At 38.9% G+C, this 23,383-nt stretch overlaps 5 protein-coding genes, 1 long non-coding RNA gene and 1 other non-coding gene across 10 annotated transcripts in view; 4 read left to right on the forward strand and 3 right to left on the reverse strand.

Annotated features, from left to right (window-relative positions):
* The window catches only part of Btk (tyrosine-protein kinase Btk29A), a 62,116-nt gene extending 46,065 nt beyond the window's left edge, over positions 1 to 16,051 (reverse strand). The window contains exons 1-2 of the mRNA XM_018003668.2: positions 15,553 to 16,051; positions 12,301 to 12,611 (exon numbers count right to left, since the gene is read on the reverse strand). Of these exons, the coding sequence (XP_017859157.1) occupies positions 12,301 to 12,549 (249 nt within the window). The 5' untranslated portion in view covers positions 12,550 to 12,611; positions 15,553 to 16,051. The remainder of the gene's footprint in view (positions 1 to 12,300; positions 12,612 to 15,552) is intronic.
* Positions 42 to 114, forward strand: TRNAK-UUU (transfer RNA lysine (anticodon UUU)). Its single transcript has one exon. It is a non-coding gene; the product is annotated as a tRNA-Lys (tRNA).
* Positions 7,573 to 9,633, forward strand: LOC149269612 (uncharacterized). Of its 2 annotated transcripts, none has more exons than XR_016269065.1 (3): positions 7,573 to 8,299; positions 8,386 to 8,915; positions 8,985 to 9,633. It is a non-coding gene; the product is annotated as an uncharacterized LOC149269612 (long non-coding RNA). The 2 variants fall into 2 exon arrangements; XR_016269064.1 differs by having other exon boundaries at positions 7,576 to 8,299; positions 9,040 to 9,633.
* A 231-nt stretch (positions 16,052 to 16,282) lies between the features above and the next one.
* Positions 16,283 to 17,873, reverse strand: wol (Dolichyl-phosphate beta-glucosyltransferase wollknaeuel). The gene is made up of 4 exons (XM_018003673.2): positions 17,633 to 17,873; positions 17,393 to 17,567; positions 16,931 to 17,327; positions 16,283 to 16,868 (listed from the first exon to the last, which is right to left on the reverse strand). The coding sequence occupies exons 1-4, from the start codon at positions 17,696 to 17,698 to the stop codon at positions 16,526 to 16,528; spliced, it is 981 nt and encodes a 326-aa protein (XP_017859162.1). The 5' UTR covers positions 17,699 to 17,873; the 3' UTR covers positions 16,283 to 16,525.
* A 363-nt stretch (positions 17,874 to 18,236) lies between these two features.
* On the forward strand, positions 18,237 to 20,403 carry Scgalpha (sarcoglycan alpha). 3 transcript variants are annotated; one of them, XR_016269062.1, is made up of 5 exons: positions 18,237 to 18,922; positions 18,991 to 19,407; positions 19,661 to 19,755; positions 19,838 to 19,981; positions 20,039 to 20,403. XR_016269062.1 is itself a non-coding variant. In XM_018003671.2 (5 exons), exons 1-5 carry the CDS (start codon positions 18,363 to 18,365, stop codon positions 20,148 to 20,150), a joined length of 1,332 nt encoding a protein of 443 aa, XP_017859160.1. In that variant the 5' UTR covers positions 18,240 to 18,362; the 3' UTR covers positions 20,151 to 20,403. The 3 variants fall into 3 exon arrangements, 2 of the variants coding, with proteins under 2 accessions (XP_017859160.1, XP_017859161.1); XM_018003671.2 differs by having other exon boundaries at positions 18,240 to 18,922; positions 19,661 to 19,759; XM_018003672.2 differs by lacking the exon at positions 19,661 to 19,755 and having other exon boundaries at positions 18,241 to 18,922.
* Positions 20,404 to 20,679: 276 nt separating this feature from the next.
* On the forward strand, positions 20,680 to 21,890 carry LOC108611676 (polyprenal reductase). Its single transcript, XM_018004435.2, has one exon. It carries the CDS (start codon positions 20,815 to 20,817, stop codon positions 21,784 to 21,786), a length of 972 nt encoding a protein of 323 aa, XP_017859924.1. The 5' UTR covers positions 20,680 to 20,814; the 3' UTR covers positions 21,787 to 21,890.
* Positions 21,828 to 23,272, reverse strand: Ostgamma (oligosaccharide transferase gamma subunit). Its single transcript, XM_018004434.2, has 4 exons — positions 23,135 to 23,272; positions 22,281 to 23,007; positions 22,051 to 22,213; positions 21,828 to 21,985 (listed from the first exon to the last, which is right to left on the reverse strand). Exons 1-4 carry the CDS (start codon positions 23,222 to 23,224, stop codon positions 21,970 to 21,972), a joined length of 996 nt encoding a protein of 331 aa, XP_017859923.1. The 5' UTR covers positions 23,225 to 23,272; the 3' UTR covers positions 21,828 to 21,969.
* Positions 23,273 to 23,383: the final 111 nt, after the last annotated feature.

The following is a 23,383-nucleotide window of genomic DNA, read 5'->3' on the forward strand; positions in this document are numbered from 1 at the left end:
TGGTATGCTCTTAAACAGCCACAGTGCCTCAATTTGCAAGTGCCCGGGTAGCTCAGTCGGTAGAGCATTGGACTTTTAATCCAAGGGTCCAGGGTTCAAGTCCCTGCTCGGGCGAGCCGATTTTTTTTTACTAATTTTTTTTTTTTTAATTTAATTCTTTTCAGTTCTTTATGTTTTATATTTAATGCGTGTGTGGGAAAATGCCAGCGGCCAAGCTTTCAGTTCATTCATAAAATAAATGCATGCAGCATGCTCGCAATTAGCACAGGATGAAGGCGGTCAGCCCCAGCCAGTAGAGCACACAAGCAACGCCCCGCGGCAGCGCAGCGAACTGTCTGTCTGACTGTTCTCTGTCCCAACCGATGTATCCATGTTTCATGCCTCATGTCCAACTCTTACTATTTGGCAGAAGCGCAGTCTGCGGCCCATTCCTGGGCGATGAGTGCGCAGCGACCCGCCCCCTTTAACGAAACCAAAATAAAATTGCTGTTGCCACAACTTGGGGCAGACTCTCTACTGTAACGTTAACCGGATATGGGGCGGATGCCAAAGCGATTGAATCATTCACTTAAATCAACCTATGCAGCGCAGGAGATATTGCACTTACGAGACGACACGTGTGTGTGTGTGTCTCTGTGTGTGTGTGTGTGTATGTGTACCTGTGTAGGTATTTTGCATGACAGATTCAGTGGAATTTTTGATTTGGTGAAATTTTGTTGTTTGTATTAAATTCGAAAAATTAGTCAAGTCAAGTTCGCACATAATTTATTACTTTTATTTTTTATGCCTGCCTTTACAATTGTTTTCATTTACAGTTATGCACTTTACCAGGAATAAGTATATAAAACGAAATTGATGTCAAAATACAGTGGGCAAATTTGAGCTAAAATTTTGTATTTAAAATATTTTTTAATAATATATTATGTAAAATATTAATTTTAATTAAAATAAATTTTCAAACCTATTTATATTTCTTAGAATATTACAATCTGTATATAGCATATAAAAATATGTAAAACTGATGAGCAACGATACTTAAAGTAGAACTTTTTTATGTAAAAAATTCCTTCAAGTTTTCAGTAGTTCAAGAATAATACAGTAAGTGCACCAACCTGTCTATATGTGAAGCCGAATAGTTTAAAAAAAAAATCATAAACGTAAAGCTTTAGGTTGAAAAAAAGTCTTATAGAATTGTTATGCATATTACCCCTAAAAAAAAAATAAATAAATAAATAAATAAATAAATATAATATATAAGAAAAAAAAATATATGCATATATATGTAAACCCTTATTTACTTTATACCATTACTGTAAAATCAAAGAAATTTTTATTTTCTATCAAAAAATTTGCCAATTTGTGCCACTGTACAGCGCAACGGCCTTTGCGGTGGGCCAGTTGCGCTGGACCCACGACAGTACAGTAAAGACTCGGACTCACAGCAGCTTATAAAAGCCGCCGCTTTGAGTTATGAACTTAAATCCCTGTCCGGGCCATAAAGTACAACCAGGGAAAAAAAAATAAAGCAGCTAACAACTGCTGAAGAAGATGTTGTTCTCGTTTTGTATTTCATTTATGTTTTTCTTTTTATGATGACTCACGCGCCGTTGCGATAAGATCAATCATCAGCGACCAAAGCAAACGGGCCAGAAAAGCAGCAGCAAACAAAAAAAAAAAAAAAAAAAAATAAAGCAATATTGCTCTAGTACAAAGAGAACGACTAGGATATACCCTGACCTCGGCTAAGCTGTACCAAAGAGCTATTAATAAGTTTTTTAGATAAAAAAAAGTTTGACAACGATATTGACACAAGTCAAGACAAAAAAATATTTATACATACAATATCTTTGTGTCAATAATCAGTGTGTTGTCTGTATATGTATGTATGTTGCCCCATTTTGGTGTTTGTATATACATATTATAAAAAATATTATATTAAATATGCATGCTTTTAAAGAATATACATATGTTTTATATACCAAATTTACAGAGTAGCGCTTCCTGATATAAATAAAATTGTATATCGATTAATATCGATACAGCAAATAAAGGAAGCTAATGAGGATTTTAAACAATTTTGATGACTGATTTATGCCTCAGGCATATCTTAAGTGAATTTGATAACTTCTGCTTAAATCTCTGTCATGAAAATGTGTGTATCGATTTTTATCGATTTCACAATAACTACACGCTCAAATGGCTGCACAATACTAAGTCATTTCTGATTAAGAATATATCTCTATGGGGTCAACCATGGCCTCCGCCTGTTACATTCACTTCAGCATAAACATTCAACTCTGTTTTGCGCCTTTTGTCAATGGAGAGAAACACAAATCTTATGGCCACGCAGCACTGCGGTTTTGACCATCCGTGATAACATTTTGGAATACGAAAGTAGACAAGTTTAGTGAGTCTGTGTGCGTGTGTGCATGTGCCTTCTATATGTGTGCTTGGGAACCGGCTTTGATTTCTAATTATTGGGTTTGTTTCCAGCTTTTGTTGCGGCGCGTGAGCATCAAATAAACGGTCTAAAACAACAACAATCACAACAACAACAACAACAACAGCAAAATAATACAGCAGCGGAAATAGCTGAAGCGATAAAGCCAATAAAAACAACAAGGCGAAAATCTCGATTTCAATAGAAAGGCGTTTTAATTTTAAGCATAATTCCAATTAAATGATTGTTTATGCAGAGTCTTAAATCGCATTAAGCGACCCCAACGCCAATTGGACACTTGCTCGAGCATATGTCTTGCTCTGATTGGACTCGTTGGCTCAGCTGACTTTTCGCCTTCTTGCCTTCTCTCTTGCTTACTTGTTTGAGTATCCAGCTATTGGAGTTCGCCGCAATATGCAATAACTCAATGTCGCCGCAACGCATACTCGTCCTGCCGCTCAAGCCGTAGACAGACAAAAGGCTGTTACGAAAGAGGCGTTGCTTAAGAGGGCGGGACGGCTGAGACCGGCAGACAGATATCTGGGCAGTGTTTATTTCACAGGCGTTAATAATGCGTTACACAGTCACAAAAAATATGCCAACTTTATGGTTGACAATTTACTTGTAGGAGTTACCACTGTAAATACTGGTAATATTTTGGATTTAAAAAATTTTTTTTAATTAAAAAATAAAATCATATATTGTCAAACACTGACTGGATTCGAACCTGGATCCAAGCGCCTGACGAACGCAAGGCAAAAATGTATTCTTGTTCTTATTAGAAATTGCAAAATCAGAAAATCTTATTCGAAATATAAATTTAGATATTAATATATATATTAAGTATATTATAGTAAGGAATATGCAATTGAAAAATAAAAATGATATAAATAAATAAAAAATCAAATGAAATTAAAATTGAAATTATTTAAATACACTTTAAACAGGTTTAAAATATTAAAATCAAATCTAACGTTTTTTTTTTCACTGCATAGCAATCTATGCAACCCCTGCCCCTACATAACCCCTTTATCCGGTGCAGACAAAGCGTCGTCTGCAGGGAAGCGTGGAATGGGTTCAAAGAGAGATAGGGAGTGAGAGAGAAATAGAGTGGGGAGTGGGGAGTGGGGAGGGGGGAAGGGGACAGGGATGTCGCAGACAAAAGCAAAGACAGCTTGCTTGCTGGAAGCTTAAGGCAACGGCCGCAACGGCCACAACGGCTTTGGCAGCTCATTAGACACATAAAAGGTGGCTCATTGCGCATGCTGACGGCATGAAGGCGGGCAGAAGACCCACCGCAAAGCCAGTGCATCACATGATGAGCGATATATACACATACATATATAGATAATGAATCATACTGGGCCTATACAATAACAATACCGTTAATAGGCAAAGCATGTAGACAGGGCAGCTAAAAGCTATAACTGCTGCTGGCCAACCAACAGGTTTCCTGCCAACATTGGCATGACAATCGCTTTTAGGCCATGTACCGAGCACCGAGCGTATTGTTACCTTTTTTTTGATTATGATTCATAATTGTTACAAGTGTTTATTGAAAGGGCTTGGCAGCACTTTGTGGCCAGCTGAAGCCCGGTTTATGGCCATAAGAGCGGGCGCTGTTCAATTGATATGTAATGGGCATATGTAAATGGCCAAAAGTGCTAACTGAATTAGTCAGCAAAGCAGAAATAGTGTTATAAAAAGCTGTTAATACTCTGTAATAGGATAGGTATGATAGCAGTCCTAATACTACAATTAGACATATACATAATATAATCTATCTAATCATATTCAAATATAGATTTAATTGACTTCAATTATAAAGCAATTCCCTGAGAATTTAATATTAACATTAACTTTAGCATTAACATTAATTTTAACATTAACATTAACTTTAACTGACATGTCCTTTACGGTTATCCATTCGACTGAAGTTAACGGTAATTATGCTTAAAATATGAGGTGGCAAAACTACCGTAAGCCATGAATCTCGATGCGAAATGGCACCCTTCTGGCCCTCCTGCCGGCCAACCGCAGTTGCTGTCAAATTGGCCGCAACAGCCGCAACATGTGGGCCAGGTAGACATGCTATACACTCATTTAGAGGCCCCTCTTTATGAAGGCGACATCTGTCATTGTCTCGAGCTCGTTGCTCGCAGCTCGCTGCTAAAGCTTATCAAAAAACATTTTCGCTTTGGCGCCAATTTCACAAGAAACACGCGACTGCAGTTAAATCGAAGATGAGACGGAGCGAACGCAGCGGATTCGGACCACCCGGGCAAAAAAAAACCTGAGACGAGTCGAAACTTTAAAACCGAAGATTTGAATATTCTATATTTGTATACCTTTTTTTTTTAGAATCTCTAAATATATGGAAATAGTGTTTATTTTATTTATCATATAGTATAGAGTACATGATATAATACATCTTAAACGTAGCATTAGCAAGTAGCTTTATTAAATTGTCAGTTCATATAGTTAGTTATATGATATACTGAAGCGGTCTATAAAATGATGGTAAGTATATAAATATATTTATAATTAGTCTTACAGACATACTTCATTGGAAGTTCAGTTCACTTAGATAATCCAAAAATCAATGATAGATTTGTGAATATTTAGTTAATCGATCTTACTACATTATAGTTATAAGCAACAACTATACCAAGTTACATAGATGTCACTTCAGTAAAAGATAAGTTATTATAGCTAATTTAAGTATCCATAACAGCTATAAAATATAGTCATATATATATATATATAAGATATATACTCATTCGACTATATTTTAGCTAGAGTTCAAAGCAAGAACTATATTAAATTTCATAGTTATGCGCTCACTAGAAGCTCAGTTCAGATAGATAATATAGGTACCTATGGTAGTTACTAGTTATGGTGAAGCGATTTGTAGAATATCTGCCAAGTTTCGTAAAGATAGCTCCACTGGTGCCTCAGTTCACATAGTTAGGCTTAGCGAAACATACATAATTATTACTCAACTATTCAATCCCATAAAATAACATATTTAAGCAGCTATTTCCTGCTATGAGTTACACAGTTCTTAACCAAATTCATAGCACTCTAGGTAAGAGTATCAAAAGCTTTGGCCGGCGCGTTAATTTGTCAGCATTGGGTTGACCGAAGCGCTTGCTGGTTTTTTGTAATTCTACGAAATCGACTTTGGGCCATTTTCGTGGCTAAAGAAGAGGTGTCAATTCGGGAAGAAGAGGTATTCGAAATGCATTCGAATGAGTAATAAGCCGGGCAACGCCGCACCGATCCATTTTGGCTTAAGCCATGGACGTAAAGTGAAATGTGAGGGGTGATAAATTTGAATGGCTAATTGAAAATGCGGCACAATTATGGAGATTGATCAGCAGACGCGCGAGTTCCCAGCATTCCAAATGCTTCTTCGACTACTACTTCATCTTCGTCTTTCACTTCCTCTTCAGCATCAGCTTCGGCTTCAGCTTCAGCTTCAGCTTCAGCTTCAGCTTCATCGTCATCGTCAGCTTCATCTGCTTCGGTCGTAAAAAGCAAAAGGCCATAAAAACATTTTTGCCAATTCTCAAATGGCTACCGAACAAAATGGAAGCCCACACACGGCCCAAAACGTTTGTCCAAAAGGTTTTTTTCTTACAACATTTTACGAGGCGCGAATGGTGGGGGTCTGTGCGGCTAAGCGAGGATGCCGGAGCGGGCGGGGTGTGGCAGGTGAGAGGGTGTTGCAAGCCAAGCGTAGCTGGCACCTCCATTAGCTTTGCACATGCAACGCATTGGCATGAAGGAAGAATATTCATATAGGTATATATATGTACATACATATATGCCTACCTTTTTGCTATCATAATCTAGGCAAGGTACGACAACTATCTGAATGGGTTTGTTCCGTTTAGTTCGCGAAATGGTTAATAGTGAGATAGCTCGCATACTAACACCAACCATATTTGCATTTATGATATACACTTATAATATATAAACTATATATAGATATTATATATTTCTGGAAATTCCACAGCTAGAACTCCACAATGAAATAAAAGGCTTTGTTTTCAATTGTAATATGTACGTATATATTATAAGATGAACCCAAAATATGTGTATATCGTATATATCTAGTTACATCATCATCAAAGAAATTCGAATTTCAATTTCTAAAAGCACAACAAAATTCGCCTCGTACAGTCTCAATGAGTGTCAATAAAACCTTTTATTGTTTTTGTGTATTCACACTCATCAGTAAATGCCTTAAAAACATTAAAATGAACCCAAGTAAGGGTATTCGAAGTGCATTGTCTTTGAAGCCACTTCACATTGAGTGGCTGAACATGCGTTACTCCGTGTTCGGGCCCTTCAGAAAAATTGTTATTTACAACCTTAATCTGCGCAAGAAATGTATTAGAGAGCAGGGTCTATGCTTTTTTCTGAAATGTGAGTAGAAGGCGCAAAGTGTTTACAAACAAAGCGCAGGCTCAATTAGCATACCGAGCTATAGGTATAGCCACGTGAGAGTCAGGTGAGACTTGGCTTGACTGACCAAACTGGCCCAAGCTGCGATTTTTATGGCAGGTTAACGACACGAAGCAAAAAATAAAAATAGTAGACGAAGCAGAGGATGAAATAAATGACTAAGTAGATGCAACTAAAGCTGCAGCTGATGTTGAAGTTGAGTTGAAGTTGAAGTTGAAGCTGAGCCGAGGTATTAATCAGCACTGGAAGCGAGTGACCCCAATAGACAGCACAATGCGGCAGCAGGAGGAGAAGCCAGAGCCAGCCAGAGCAGCGGGAGCACATCCTTCACATAGACACAAAAGGCGTATCCATCAATTAATTGAGCATTTGCCACACACACACACACACACGCAGCTACACAAGTTCATCGAACCTCAAACCCAGCTGAAAAACCCGATGAGGCGTAAAAATGCCAACAACAGAAGCAAAAGGAGCAGCCCGAGCTGAATTGAAGGGTTGACAGCTGGACAATGAATACATGACTGAATGAATGACAGTAACAGCAGCTAGAAACATGTTTGTTATTGTGTTAGGGTTGATGAAAACGCAAATACTCTGACTTGGAATAAAGTTTCTCCAATCGAGATATCCTCGAATATTTTTTAAATATTACATTAATTTGTATAGTTATCTGATACAAAATCTATATATATAAAAGAAAGTTGTGTAAAAGTGAAGACTGCTTATAACTTGATTTGGGCTGAACCAATTTTCATGGTTTTTGATTTGTTGGATTTGTCTCCGCAAAGAGTTTAGTATAGGGTCTTAAAAATACTGAAAAAATTTGCCGAATACTTGAAAAACGCGGTTTTTTCCCCAAATGTTCAAATTTTTTTTATACCCAGTAGGCTTGGTAACAGTGACAGTTTTGACAATAGTGTAGAAGTAAATAAACAAATGTAGTCAGTCAGTCTACGGTCTCCTGACCTCGAGCAGACCTGACTATTCAAAAAAAAAAAAAAAAAAAAAAAAAAAAAAAAAAAAAAATTTCAAATCAAAAGGAAAAATATTTCAAATCAAAAATCTGCAAAAAATCAAAAGATTAAAACCTGACTGTTCAAAAAATAAAAACAAAATTAAAAATTCGAAATTAAAAAAAAAAAAAAAAAGGTAATTATTAAAAAGTGTATTTTTGGCTTTTTATATTTTCGGACTTTTAAACTTTATAAATATTTCAAATCAAAAATCTGCAAAAATTAAAAAAAAAATCAAAAGATTAAAACCTAACAATCAAAAATCAATAAAAAAAATCAAAATTCAAAATTCGAAATTAAAAAAAAAAAGTTAATTATTAAAAATTGTATTTTTGGACTTTTACAAAAGCTAAATATCTCGAAAGTTCAGGTATTTGTTTATCTCAAACATAAATTTGTGTAAATTATTTATATTTATATTTCTCGATTGTTTTATATGGTTTTGTGCGAGGGCAGTATTACTATTAATAAAAATGCCGCGTCCTAGAAGATCTAATCTTTCCCGGCGGACCCATAATGCAATTAGGCAACGGAATAGCGCGAGTCAATTATCTGACGAAGAGCGAGAAATCGCCCGAGAAAGGCTCCGCGTTAGTACCCAGGGAAGAAGGGCCTTAATTCGTGCTTCTCAAAGAGAGGCAGCCCGTGAAATGGCAATAAGAAATGGTTCAAGGATTGATTTGAATCGAGCAGCGTTTCGATATGATTGCTCCATTGATTACAGCTTGAATCGTTTAGTTTGCATTGGTCCAATGGACGTTGTTTGCTAGCATTGTGGCGCATTGAAGTTTGCTGGTGAAACGCCCGGTTTGTGCTGCCTTAGTGGTAAAGTGACATTGCCATTAGCGGTCACCATAGCCATTGCGTTCCCTGCTTTATGGCGAAACACTAGAATCACGACATTTTCTAGCGAACACTCAAAAATACAATGCCTGTTTCCAAATGACATAATTTGGGGCGGAAAATATTGGAGACGGATATTTAAGGTAATTTACGTTAAAAATTTTATTTTCTATGACTGCCAAAAAAAAATTTTGAATAATGTAGTTTGTTAGATTTCTGTAAATAGTGTTTGTAAATATAACTGTAACTATGGCTTTGAATTTAAAGATTCAAGGCCAGATTTGCCATCGCATTGGATCATTGCAACCTATTGAAGATGCACAGCAAAAATTCTTGCAAATATACTTCATGGGCAATATGGAAGAACAACTTGACCGGCGTCAAGAAATGAACACAGCTATGAAAAGAGCAATTCTCCATGATTTGCATGCTTAGAAATTTAAACCAACCAAAACTGTGCAATGGAACGCGTTTGGTGATAAGAAAACTGATGAGCAATGTGATTCACGCGTTGATACTCAAAGGAAAATTTAAAGATGAGGAAGTTCTTATTCCTAGGATTCCGATGAGCTCAACAGATATGCCCTTTGAATTTAAACGAATTCAATTCCCGCTTCGTCTTGCCTTCGCCATGACGATCAACAAGTCACAGGGCCAATCTTTGACTATTTGTGGCCTCAATCTAGAAAATGCGTGTTTTTCTCATGGTCAATTGTACGTGGCATGCTCACGTGTTGGCAAACGATCCGCATTATTTGTTCTTGCACCCGACCAAAAAACGAAGAATGTCGTTTACAACAAGGTGCTTGAATGAAAATCCGATTAATAAATTTATCAGTGTATCCCAGCCTGAACAACATAGCTTTCAACAATTTTTTACCTAGAAATAATATAGAGGGCAATGCAACGTTTGCCGGGCCAGCTAGTATATATGATATACATATGCATATAATTTTCTAAAATATTAATATAAAACTCGACATAGAATTCAGCTAGTTAAAATTATATTTTATCAAGAATTGATTGAATTCGAAAACGAAATATAACAAACAATTCACGAAAATGAAGAAAAACTAGGCTCTCACGATGGTTCTTAGGTACTATTTAATACAAAATATTATCAAAATAATGGAATTTAAATGTTATAAAATCCAACAAAAGTGTGTGATAGTCGATAAAAGCCTTTTAAATTATAGAATCACCAGTAGATTTACAGCAACGGCACAAAAACAAAGACCTACAGCGGTTGCTCCTATGTCAGTTATATAATATGACCCACAGATCTATCTAAAATGCATATTTATTGGAGCTGCAGTGCCAAGAGGCAGCTGAGTGAACTTTCAATACAATTGCCAAGCGGCAGGCGATAGTTAGGCACTCTAATGAATAATAACATGGAGACACTGGTCCCGTTATGCACAAGCCTAAACACATTAGGGACTCTAGTACATCAAAGCGTGTTAATCCATTTATAGTTCTTGCTCAACTAAATCAATTAAATAACTAAACTTGAGAACTTGTACGTTAACTTACCTAAGGCTCGACGTGGGGATAATCCTTTTAAGTTTTTTATTTTTCGCAACCCAAGGGGTGCGGCAAAAACAACAAGCGATGGAGAGAGAGAGAGAGAGAGTGCGAGAAGACGAGAAAGAGAGAGAGCGAGAGCTGGACAGCTAAGGAGAAAAAAACACACGCTCGCTACACTTGAAAAACTTTCGGCCTTTGGGTGGGGTCCGCGTTTTGGCCTTTTTTTGAAGTAAGTTAAATTTGTATATTTATGGACTTCAAATTTACGAATGCCTTATAGCTTTTGGCATATGTTAAGGACACACATTGGCACACTCACTCACACACGCACAACAGCACAGAAGTTTGCAACTTTTTGATTACAGTTATTGGAAATGCGGCACGGCACGGCTAACAAAATATATCTATTTTCGACTAAGGGTGGTTTTGAATATGCCGGAAAAAACCACGACGCCAAATATGTTCCAAACGGGGTGGGCGAACACACACAAAACCCAACAAGAGTCTCAAATGCTAAATTTCATAGCTTAAACTATATAATAAATATATAAATATTTATTTATTAGATTTTAATTTTTTTTTATTTTTATTATTATTATTTTTCTTTTTTTGCAAATCAAGAGAAGGAAACTATTTAAAAGGACACTTCCGCACGCGACGAGGCAAAACCAAAAACTCCAGCGTCCAGGAGTTAGTGAACTTCGTGAGGATATGCTGGCGCGGCTGTCGCGTTTTCCAATTGGAATTGCGCTCGACGAAACGGCGTTTCAACTCTACACGACCGCTGAAAGGGGGTGTGTCTCAGCGTTCGTCTCGATTTGCCGGCACTGGAAGCACACCGAACAGCTGGCCGAGCGGCAGGGTGTGTTTGATGCCCAACCACAAAGGTCCCCTTGGAGACTGGAAGGACAGCAGGAAGCACGAAGCAGGATACGAAATGCGCCGACTGCCCGAGTCTCGCATTTGTTTTGAAACGAAACGCAAGCGAAGCGACCGCTCGGGCAGCTGTGCTCCCATTCACAATAAAGCGCACGCACCCAAACATCCCTACACACACACACGCACACTCACACGCCTACACATGTGCTACCCCTACCCACCCAATTTGCAACGCAATACAATTGGGTGTGCTGCAATAGCGACGCAATAAATGACGAAGTCATGACAACAAGCCGAGACACCCACTTAAACATGAATAATGGCTAGTCCAACATCGCCCCAGCCCCCAACCCCCAACCCCCCTTCCGTCTGCGCCCTTGCCTGAGCTAAACAAAGGAAGCCCAGCGAATATCAAGATAATTTTCTATAAGAAATTTACTGTAGATTGAGGGCATATTTTTAATTTTTTGCCCGTTTTTAACTTACCCTACAAACTACGTATCGAGACAGTATATCCATATCATTTTGATATAAACTTAAACTAATTCTAACTCTAATGATAGCTCGACTTTACCATACCCAGCAAACTATGCAAAAGTTGAGAGAGTGTTGCTGGAACTTAAAAGAGTTTGTATAGAAAGGCTATGAGGTGATTGGTCGACTTTAATGTATCCTGTAAAAAAAAAAAAGTTTAAGCAACTGCGCTTATAATGTTAATCTACTAGCCTCTCTAGAAATATTTCTAAAATATTTTGTAAATAATGATAATGCTACAAAATGCACAAAACTTGCTCAACTCTAATATACCCTACAAGCTAAGCTAAGGCAAAGGAGAGAGTTTAAATAGATAGTTGATCCTGCACATTAGCTAATTTATCGTTAGGTCTATAATATACCGGTCTATACGATTTTCACTATAGAAGGTATCAAATATATGTAGTAGATTCATTTAGAATATTGGACGCTTTCATACTTTGATCAAGATATGTAATTCCATGGAGAAATATATCCAATTTGCCAATCATTCTAACTACACAATCTAATATTTTGTATACTAATATATGACTATATAGAAGGAGAGAACTTGGGCATATATCTAAATATTTTCGATCCTCCACTCACCTCAACATTTTCGACATCGTAGTAGCAGAAGGTGCGCTTCGTCAGTTCGAACCAGCGATGTTTATAGTTGACTGGAGTGAAACGCTTCTTGTTCTGGGCCCGTTTCACCATGGAGCCACTCTTGACAATATCGTACAGATGCTCCGACATCTTATCCATTTTGGCCTGAAAGGATTTGCTGCTGGAGCGCAGCGACAGCGACGATTTCATGCTGCCATGGGAGCTGCGCTGCATTTTGCTGCTCAACATCGTGGTTGACAGACAGAAGAGAGAGAGAGAGGACAGAGGAGAAGAAAGAAACAGAGGAGTATCTGTAAAAAAAAAACAGAGTTGCAAAATCAGTAAGCCATAAAGACATGGTAATATTATGGCCAAAAATTGTTTGGTTTACAAGCGACAACGCCTCGTCACATAAATCAGTTAAGCAAAACAAAACAAACACAAAAACACGATCTGTGGGCGTGCGAACCGTATGCCATTGACCGTGGCCAAATTGAGTAGCCCGGCTAATTGCAGTGGGCGTTACACCAACAGGCATCAATCAGAGATCCAGCCAAGAACCGACAGACAAAGAGAGGCTTTCAGCTGGACCAAATCGAGCGATTAAATGGCCAATTAATAAGCCGACCGGCTAGACAGTGGAGTATCTCTATGTACTATAATAAACACACATATATATAGATATACAAATGTATATATTTAGTGCATATACTCGTTGTTTCAACTGACCTTGACGCCGAATGAAAACCAGTTGCAGCCTGTGCGGAGAACTGATTAAAGGATTAGCCCAGTGTAAGCTGATCATCGCTTGACCAGTCCAACAGTTCTTGCCAACGAAGCGTGTGCGCAAACAAACGGCTCGTTGGGCTCAGTTCCAAGTTGCGAATACATACATACATATGCCAATATGAATGTATGTATATAGAATTAGTAAGACTTATAGACGCCCTGCACATTAGTGCATTTAGATGATTAGTAAATGACTTTAATGGTTTGATTGAAGGGATTTACAAGCAATAGTTCCATTGAATTGTTCAATAATTGAAGAGCAATTACACAGTTAAAGAAAACATATGAGATATATTACACATTTTCAGGTGTTAATCGAGAACAAGTATGTAAAGGAATATCTGATTAATACGAATAGTTATTCGAACAAACTGCCGAATTAGTTGATTCACGAGTAAATTGATTCAAATGATTCGTTCAGAAATGATTCATTCAAATTAAAGATTTTTGTGATGCAAAACTGCATATCTAAGCAAAAGAATGATATACGAGAGATAGCTTCAATTGAGTTGTTGCATGGCTCATATGCAGACATTGTCACAAACTGTTCCATTTCCCATCATAAGCGACTACCCAAATACATATATAAGATTAACACCAAACTAAAAACTAGTTTTAGAGAAACAAGTTATCGATATACTGCAGAATGGATTATAATATTATATGCCAAATTAAAGAGATATGTATGAATTTAAGTATTTATGTATTAATACCTTGGGTACAGCTTTGAACCCATGCATATCTATCTATATACTTCCAAAAGTTAAAAATTTGAGCCTTAAATTATTCCAAATCATATCTCTGTACATATCAACCATAGAGTATTTAACATTTCCAACAACTCAGCTATATGCTAATAATATTAATATACCAATATGATATATGTATATGTATAACGCACAAAAGCTTAATTAATAATCTTCATTATAAATGTTTATATGTTTTCAAAGATAAGATAAGAAAAATGCATTTCTTTTGTTTGTTACATGTTTTAGCATGATTTCAATATACCCCATTTATAGTGACAGCACTTGCATTGGCTAAATTGTATACATATAAACACATACACACACACACACAGACACACATGATATGTGGAGCTATGGAATTATCGCACTTCAACAACAACAAAAGCAACTTGCGGCTGCGCATGGAAATCAACAAACAAAAGCGACAAATGCATATCTACAGCTACAACAACAACAGCAACAATGATGCAGCAACAATAACTACAACGCCTGCGCCTCTCTCACACTGCCCCGCCCACAAGCCGCGTTTACATATCGTTCATGCGTGGCACTTTAATCAAGCAGAGCGTTGAGAGGCTCAGCCATATAGGATTTGCTCAGCACTAAAGCAATAACAGAATCATGCCCTATACAAAAAAAAATATTTTAATAATATGATAGTATATTTACTATTATCTACAAATATTTTAGTTAATTAGACATCAAATCCCCTTGATCAACTAACATTCAAATTCTACCAAAAAAAAAAAAAAAAAAAAAAAAAAAAAACTAGCCATTTAGCAATACATAGCCACTGCTTTTCAAAAATTACAGGGTATTCTAGAGTAGGCAATGCTAAATGATTGCAACGGCGGCCACGGCGACGGCGCAAAAATCGCATAAATCTTGGCCTCAGGCATGAACAGGCACAGGCGAAGAAGCAAACGCAGACGCCGACAGCGACGTCGCCTGGACTTGGGATAGCAGCGCAGCAGCAGCAGCAGCAGCAGCAATGGCAACGGCACAGGCAGCCGCAGACAACAACAGACAAGAGTCAACGCGTTTTGGCAAAAGCGGGCGTGGTCATGGCCCTGGCACACACACATGCACGCACGCGCACACAGACAGGAAAGATTTAGCTGCAGACGACAATGTTTGAATTTCGCCACGCAAATAGCTGCGTTTAATTTTCATGCCTCTCTTGCTTATTAATAATTTTCTTATTTTTTTATTTTTTATTTAAATTTTTATTTTGCAATAGTTTTGATTTTTCTGTTGATACTCGCAACTTTTTTCATAGCATTTAACGGGGGCGGGTGTTGCGTTGGCGTTTGACGCTCTGCGCGACCTTTGAAAGAATTTTTTAACAAAACGCAACCAAAAAACGGGTTTGCAGCGGAAAGAAAACGCAAATATGAGACGAGGAAAAAAGCAACTACTCGAAGGCAAGTGACAAAGCATGGTCTGATTGGCATATGTATGTATAAGTATGTGTTCTTATTGGTTTGCGAGGGGGGGGGGGGGTGGTCTTATCAGCAAGCGCAACTGTAAATTCTAGTTGGTTTTGTGTATTTTGATTTTGCATGCAGCTCGACTCCCATATTATTTATGGTGATAAAGCAAATTCAATAAAAATTAAACAAGAACAAAGAAAATAAATGTAATTCGAGCTGCGAGTGAGACACCAACGGGAGTGGGAGGGGGCAAGAGGAGTCAATATGTGTGCCAAACTTACCACAAGTGCCGTTGATTGAGCAATTGAAGCAATGACCGATCGAAGCGCATTCAACAAACGAAATTAATAACAACAAATCACTTTCGTTTAAGCGTCGCGCACGCTCCACAACGGCGGCGATAACAATGACTGCGACTCGACCGGCTTTGACACCATTTGCATACTGCTCGGCCCAAGTAGCGGGCAAAAAAAATATATTATAAACAATTCCGCGGAGAAGGCTCAGCTGTGCTCACACACACTCACACGCGCTCAAACATATGAGGACTTCACACATAAACACACAGAAACACAGGCGCAACAGGCGGCTTTTTGATATGCAGAATATTCAGAGCAAGTACATTTTAATACTTCAGCTTGACCTGAACTGTACTGAAGTAGCCGCGTTTAAAAGTTTCAAAATTTGTAATATTAATATTAATTATTAATTTTAAGCGCGCTGTTGTTCTGTTATGTGTTGTGAATGCGCCGACGCGACGTAACTTTGAAACGGCTATCGATTAATTGATATACGATGGAACCTGTACTGCTATCTGATATCGATGCTTTGTTAAACGAGTGCAATCGAATGACCACCACATTAGACACATAAGTGATGCATTCAATTATCGATCGCGACGTTTTCAAAATTTTTAAATTGCCAAATATAAATAAATATTGAAATCACTAAGTTTGGCTAGTATTGAAATGCAGTGAGAAATATAAATAATCAATAAAAACTATAAGACTGTCTGATATATAATAATTTCATATTATTACAAAACTTTTTTGCCCACGGTTACAGTTTTAATAAATAATTCAGTTAAAAATCAAATGCAAACTTTTCGAATACTGTGCACTTAATTTAATAAGCTTTTTAGATGTCTAGATGTCTAGTTAACGTGTTGTATGTTTAGTAGTTTAAGTTAGTAGAGAACAAAAACAATTACAATTTAAATGCGCGCACTTAGCAATTATTTCGATATTTTAACACCTAGTTCTTCTTCTTCTCGCTAGCGACAATACGCCAAGCGCCCACCATGTATCGCAGCCAGATCATAAATAAATCGATGCCCATTTGCAGCCACGACCAAAAAGGCGATAATTTCGAGCCATCAATTTCTGTCCACCGTACCGCAACCTCCGTCATGGGCAACTGGAGACGTTCAGCCAGGTAGAGCAGCTCCACATCGAATGCCCAGCGTTCGACGTGCAAGCTATTGAACAGTTTGCGGGCTGTGGCACGGGTGAATAGCTTAAATCCGCACTGGGTGTCCCGCACAGATCGCACCGCAAATATCCAGACAAGCGTATGGAAGCCATGCATCAATATTGTACTACAAAATGAATTAAATAAAATATATTAATGGAATCCAAAAGTTGTTCCTCATTGGCTTACCGAAAAAAGCTGCGCTTGGCAATTGACTCATCTTCTAGGTGAGCTCTAGAACCAATGGCTATACCATCGTGCCTCCACTCCGGAGCTAGGCTAGCCAAGGCCTCAGCTAGTTTCTCATAGTCTTCAAATTTGGTTGCACCGTCGGCATCCGCAAAAAGCAGCTGTCGACCACGTGCACTTAGCATGCCTAGCCGCACGGCTCCACCCTTGCCACGATTCTCCACCAGCTCCAGCACACGAAACTTATTTGCACCATATTTCTTTGAGTATTCTAGAGCTACCGAGACCGTTGAATCACTGCTGCCATCGCTAACCACAATTACCTCGTAGCTGAAATCCAGCTGCTTTTCCGTCTTCTGTGCTAGATATGCCATGCACTCGTCTAGCATGGCGGGCACTAACAAAAAAAGATAATGAGATAATTAGTCACGACAAACTTTTATCGAAAATGGGCAAACCAACATCGCTGCTCCTCATTGTAAGCCGGCACAATGACACTCAGCTCCAAGGTGGGCGAGTCATCCAAACTGGGAAATTCAACAGTTTTAATTGTGTCAGTATCCAAAAAGAATTTCTCGTCCTTGTGGCGCGTTATAAGAGGATAAGGTTTGGATTTGTACAACGCAACCAATATTGCCTGCACAAAACAAAAAAGAGATATAAACCATACGTCGATCATCAATCTCGTAAATATTCACATACCAACAAGGCAGCTGCACCAACACCGGCCAACAGATAGCAGCCCACTTGCAGCAATAGGATCAACATATTGTTATCTAGTTATGTCAATTAAACGAATGGCTATCTATGGTAGATCATAACTTTTTGAATTACCGCAAAAATACGGATAAAAAGCCACGTATTTTGTGCCAACTTTGCGTTAGCGGCAGCTGATAACACTTATACGACCGTCAACAAAGGCTATCGAATCACACGGTATCGATACTTATAGTGCTGCCAGACTGTAAGCTACGAAAAATCTGCGCTTAAATTGCAAATGAAAATTATTCAGAGCTAGCTCTAATAATATGTTTTTATAATTTTTCAGTACATAAATACTTTGATCAATAAAAATAATTAATAATTATATCAATTGATATAAAAGTATGGAATTCGATATCTTTTTAAATAGTGCTGCCAGATAATTACTATAATGAAATATTTCGTTAGATTTGAAACTAAGCTGCTGTGAGCTTAATTTTATTATTGATTTCGACGGGTGTTCTTGTATTGATGTTATTATGTAAAATTTTAGTATTATTAACTGACTTAGCGCAACAGGTGTTTTGATGTTTATATTTGCTGCTATTTACTGCGCCTGCGCTGTGAGCCAGCTACCAGCTAGATACACACTTGACCAATTTTTCTGCACCGTTTGTTTAACAAAATGCTAATGTAAATTGTGCTAGTGAAATTAAATTTAAAACAAAAAATGCATTTGCTATTAGTATTTGTGGGCTGTTTGGGTGTAGCTAGCAGCAGCGTATTTAACCTACATTTACAGGCAAATGTAGGCGAACTTTTTACGTTCAAAATCGAGCCGCAGCTCTTCAATTGGACCCATCAAGTAATAAGCGAACAATTTCGCTATAGACCCTCGCTTCAACACTATCCCGATTTGCCCAGCTGGATGCGTTATATGTATAGCCATGAATATCATGCGGGCTTCCTCTACGGCACGCCCCCCGTTCCGGCTGCTGGGAAGACCCTGAATCTCGACGTGATCGCATTAAATAGGCAAAATTATGAAACTCGCCAACTGGTTATTTCGATGTTTGTGGCCCATAAGTTCATAACGCCCAATGTGGTGCAAATGAAAATAGATAATTTGAATTGGGTGCACTTGATGGATCCGGGACGTGTGGAGAACTTGCGCAACATATTCCGCAAGGACCTCTGGCCGGATAGCAAAGACGACTTGAGTGTGGTTTTCATGGAGTCTGCCATTAATATGGGCGGTCGTCTACCCCTGCGACCACAGCAGCGGGAGGGGTGAGTTCGAAGAGTAGTCGAATTTGGACCACTTTATTTAAATAATTTCACTATTCCACCCATTGCAGCGTCATTGTACACGTGGGCAGCTTTGCTCAGTTCTCGCCGCGTCTCAAGGAGCTTCAGGAGGAAGTTCGCCCACTGTATAAGCTACCCTCCTGCACGTACAAACGAACATCAGTGCAAAAGATTTTCGAAAACGTCGGCTTTAAGCTGGATTGGTGCGCCTTTAAGATGGTGGGCATCGAGTCACCCACCGAGGTGCTCTACCACAACAATCATGGGCGTGTCAAAGAGCAGCTCAAGGAGCATCGGCATCAGCAGCTGCAACGGGAACAGGAGCGCTGGCTAGGCATACCGCGCGAAGATGTGCCCATCCGCAATTACATTGATGAATTTGCCTTCGCCTTTGCCATTCCCGGGATGATCTTTGCTGTCCTCGTGGGCATATTGTCCGCCGTACTCTGCTTTCAGCATCAAAAATTGTGAGTCTTGAGGGTAAAGTAGCATATATTCAATAAGATTTATCAAATTTGTTATCAAAACAAAACATATAAAACATATTTTAGATTTTTAATAATGTATAATGTATATACATACATATACATTAAAACATAAATTTTGCATTTTAGTTTTTACTTTTTCCACAGTTTATATTTTATATATTTTATTTAATAGCTCATTTATCTCTTTTCTATATAATTTACTTTTTCTTATTTTTGTTGATTTTCTCTTCAGTTACGATCCGCAATCAGAGTTATTTTTTGCAAATATCTTTAATATATGCGAAGAGACTTGTGCTGCAGCGCCCAACGATTCGGATGTTGATGAGGGCAGGTCATTTGTGTTGAATATATAGTCTATTTAAATTTTAAAATATTAATACACTAATATTAACTATCACCTCCCTTACAGCTCAGTCCACATAGAATATCCCATGTCCTCCACTGTGCAAATGGTTCAGTGCTCAGACACAAAGCCCATGCAGCCGGTGACAACGCTGAAGAGCCTGAAGGATCCCAATTTTCTACTCGACAACACCAGCATGCGTTCACAAAGGTTTGTAACTTTAAATACCTTTAGTATTGATGTATCATCAATGACACTTAATTGCAGTCCAAACAATAGTTTATATCAGCTGGATACAGGTGCCTCGGGCATATACGCCCGCCCCAAGCCTCCGCCGTATAAGGGCGGCACTTTGGGTCGCAATGGCGTGGACATTTGACAAACATCGCCGCGCGTGCTCTATTGCTAAAGGCGCTGCCCATAAATCAAAAAGCAATACACAACGAGAAATCAACTACAATTGCCATTTGGAGCACAATTCACGTATATATCACAAGTTGTCCATTTATCACAACTGCATCGAATAATGCATATATATCAATTATCTTACAGTATGCGTAGCAAATTTAGTTTAATTTTTAGCTCTGTTTCAAATAAATAACAAGTTTGATGGATAGCTCAATTACTTGAAAGCACGTTGGACTTTTTTTTATTTTTTGAAATACGCGCCCAATTCAGTGCAGTAGTCATGTATAATTGCCATTCACAGTGAAAAATTAACATTTCTCATAATGCTATTTATTAATCTTAGTTATGGAATTGTCATACTATGGAAATTAATAAGAGAATTCAATTATTTGGTATACATCACTATTATGAACAATGCCAACTTATATTGTTAGTTTTAGACGGCTGTGCCATACACACAATTAACACATTTGAAAGCCGCGCTCTAACTCAGCTCTGCCAGACAGACAGCACATTTGCCATTCACATTGCAGCACAGAGTTTAGTAGTTCAACTGATAAACAATTTGCTTGCGGTGAAAGTCGTGGCCTTATTCCTATAAATATATTACATCAAATTATTACGTGCTGTTTAAAATGGTGTTGGCATTAATTGGCTCCCTGGAGGAGCTAATAGATCAGTACAAAATCAATCTAATTCAAGCGATTTTCATAATTTTTATTATCACGATCGTTTTGCTGGGCAGTTTGATGACCCTTGTGGAATCCCACCTGCCAAATAGCATACGTCAATCATTTCGTTATGGCAAACATAGTCACAAGGGCGAAACGGATACTCTGGTGAATTACTTGGAAGTTCCCAAGGCCTGGTTTAGCCACTTTTATGTATTTGCCTTCGGCTGGTCGCTATTGGCGCTCTATCTAATCACCAGCGCCATTTGGAATCAAGCAACAGCGCCGGAGTATGTGCTTCGCTTTCTGGACTTCATGTGTGGTGGTCGCAGTCAGCGCCAGGTGCAAGTGGACTCCAACACCGCTCTGATAGGCACTTCGCTGCTTAGTTTGCAGTGCGTGCGTCGCTTCTACGAGACGAACTTTGTGCAGATCTTCTCCAAGCGCAGTAAGATGAATCTGTCACACTATGCCGTGGGTTTTATACATTATTTCGGAGCCATTGTCGCTCTGCTGGCCAACACGGCTGGCTTTGTGAGGGGGTCAAAGCCATCACCCTTTACGCTCTCTAAGATCAGTCTGCTCCAAACAGCCTATGTGCTCGTCTTCCTCTTCGCATGGCTTCAACAATATTCAAGCAATATGTTGCTTGTGAATCTGCGCAAGAATGCCAAGACGGGCGCCGTGCAAACCGAGGAGCACTTGATGCCCAAGGGCGGTTGGTTCAATTGGATATCTTCTCCCCACATGTTCTTCGAAGTGGTCATGTACTACTGTCTCGCGGATCTTTTTACACCAATCATCACTTGGAAACTGATCTTCATCTGGGTGGCCAGCAATCAGACGATCAATGCCCTGCTCACCCATCAATGGTACAAAGAGAACTTCAAGGACTACCCCAAGAGGCGACATGCCATCATACCATTCTTGCTGTAAAATTAATTACGAATCATTTTTAATTTATTATACATTAAACATTAACGTTCCACTTTGACCTCGTATAGGTCGTTTGGTTTATTTATTAAACGTGTTTTTAGTGATCTTTGTGTGGTTTTTATTTTTGTTTTGGAATTTGAACTATTTATAAAACGTTAATAACCTCATTTGGGGCTTCAATTTTTACTTAAACAAGAAGCTGCAAACGAAAAATGCCAGAATAATGATCTTCGTAATTATGATCAGAGAGAAAGAGAGACTTACCTATATGGATAACCTTGCGCCTTGGAACGGAATACGGAAAGCAGAAATGAGAAAAATACCGTTAAAAGCACTAGACCAGCCATCGCCATCATGCGATTACGATTGTGAGCCTTTGGGGTGCCGGATTCGATCAACAGAATCATGCCCAGCACAATCATAGCATCTGCAAAGACGAAGAGAGGCAGTAAATAGAAGACAATCGATACTAATCGCACCCAATCAACACTCACTCAAAAACATTACAATGTACGTCTCCACGACCAGCTGGCCCTGCGATGAACCATGTATGTAGGCGACGCCTCCATTTTGTGTCTTATGCACCAGCGGTGGTCCACGTATGTGATTCCACATTTGACCCGAGATCATGGCGAAACAGAAGAACAACGCCACAGCACCCCATAAATTTTTGTTGTACAAAAATTCCAGGTTGTTTCGGCGTATGTACAAAAAACTGCCCACGAGGGCAACCAGAGTAATCATGGCAACTGTGCCGGAATAGTTGGGAGGACGGAATACGCGTATTGTGATGTCTGTACGTTCGGCCACAAATTTGGCAATTGAATCGGCAGCAAAGCCTACACGATGAATATCCATAGTATCCGCACCCTTTGGTTTGCCCTTGGCGGGGAAATGCATAAACACCGGCGCGGTATTAAGACGCAACATTTGAAAGACATCCGAACCGTCATCGAAATCGACCATTGCGAAGAACAGCTTATTGGAGTAGATTGGCGAGAAACGATACGAGTTAGCCACAATACTAAACTCGTCATGGGCATGGCGACAAATTTGGCATTGCCGCGAAGGCGCCAGCGCCGTGAGCATCACAATCATTGAGTAGTTGCGCGGCGTATTTTTCACATACTCGCGGAATTTGGCTCCATTAAAACGCAACAGGGGCTTCTTCATGTTCATATCCACCAGATTCTGAACCTTCTCCGACAGAGACAGACCCGACTGCAATTCAAAAAACAATTAGTGTTTACAATCATTTCAAAGAGGCTTGCCGGCAAGCTAGAATCGGAACCGGAACCGGTATACAATTCGATGTGACGTGGCCCATAGGCGGGCGTTGTGTACATACCTTCTGTTGCTTACTCTGTGCGGCGACAAATATAAGGCAGCCGACCATCGCTATAAGCGTGCACAAGATTGTCTTGTGCAGCAGCTTCATTTTGATATATTTTTGCGTTAAAATTTTTTCACTAATTCCAAGCCAAAATTACAGCGCTCGCGTTTAATGTAGAACAAAAAGTTTTTTGTAGCAGCTGATTGTGAATGGTAGCAGAGACAGTGGCGTTGCCAGACTGTCGTTGTGCTTCTTTTTCTATAT

This window comes from Drosophila arizonae, chromosome 3, assembly GCF_054131065.1.
Source record: "Drosophila arizonae isolate 15081-1271.41 chromosome 3, UAZ_ARI_1.0, whole genome shotgun sequence".
In the NCBI taxonomy this organism is placed as follows: domain Eukaryota; kingdom Metazoa; phylum Arthropoda; class Insecta; order Diptera; family Drosophilidae; genus Drosophila; species Drosophila arizonae.

Bases quoted from the DNA above. Each gene is read 5' to 3' on its own strand.
- wol (XM_018003673.2), bottom strand. From the start codon at position 17,698: ATGTTGATCCTATTGCTGCAAGTGGGCTGCTATCTGTTGGCCGGTGTT. The intron at 17,568-17,632 runs GTATGTGAATAT...TGTTTTGTGCAG, and splicing joins TTGGTGCAGCTGCCTTGTTG to GCAATATTGGTTGCGTTGTA. The intron at 16,869-16,930 runs GTAAGCCAATGA...TTCATTTTGTAG, and splicing joins GCCAAGCGCAGCTTTTTTCG to TACAATATTGATGCATGGCT.
- Ostgamma (XM_018004434.2), bottom strand. From the start codon at position 23,224: ATGAAGCTGCTGCACAAGACAATCTTGTGCACGCTTATAGCGATGGTC. The intron at 23,008-23,134 runs GTATGTACACAA...TTTGAATTGCAG, and splicing joins CACAGAGTAAGCAACAGAAG to TCGGGTCTGTCTCTGTCGGA. The intron at 22,214-22,280 runs GTGAGTGTTGAT...TCGTCTTTGCAG, and splicing joins GTACATTGTAATGTTTTTGA to ATGCTATGATTGTGCTGGGC.
- LOC108611676 (XM_018004435.2), top strand. From the start codon at position 20,815: ATGGTGTTGGCATTAATTGGCTCCCTGGAGGAGCTAATAGATCAGTAC.
- Scgalpha (XM_018003671.2), top strand. From the start codon at position 18,363: ATGCATTTGCTATTAGTATTTGTGGGCTGTTTGGGTGTAGCTAGCAGC. The intron at 18,923-18,990 runs GTGAGTTCGAAG...CACCCATTGCAG, and splicing joins CGACCACAGCAGCGGGAGGG to CGTCATTGTACACGTGGGCA. The intron at 19,982-20,038 runs GTTTGTAACTTT...ACTTAATTGCAG, and splicing joins ACCAGCATGCGTTCACAAAG to TCCAAACAATAGTTTATATC.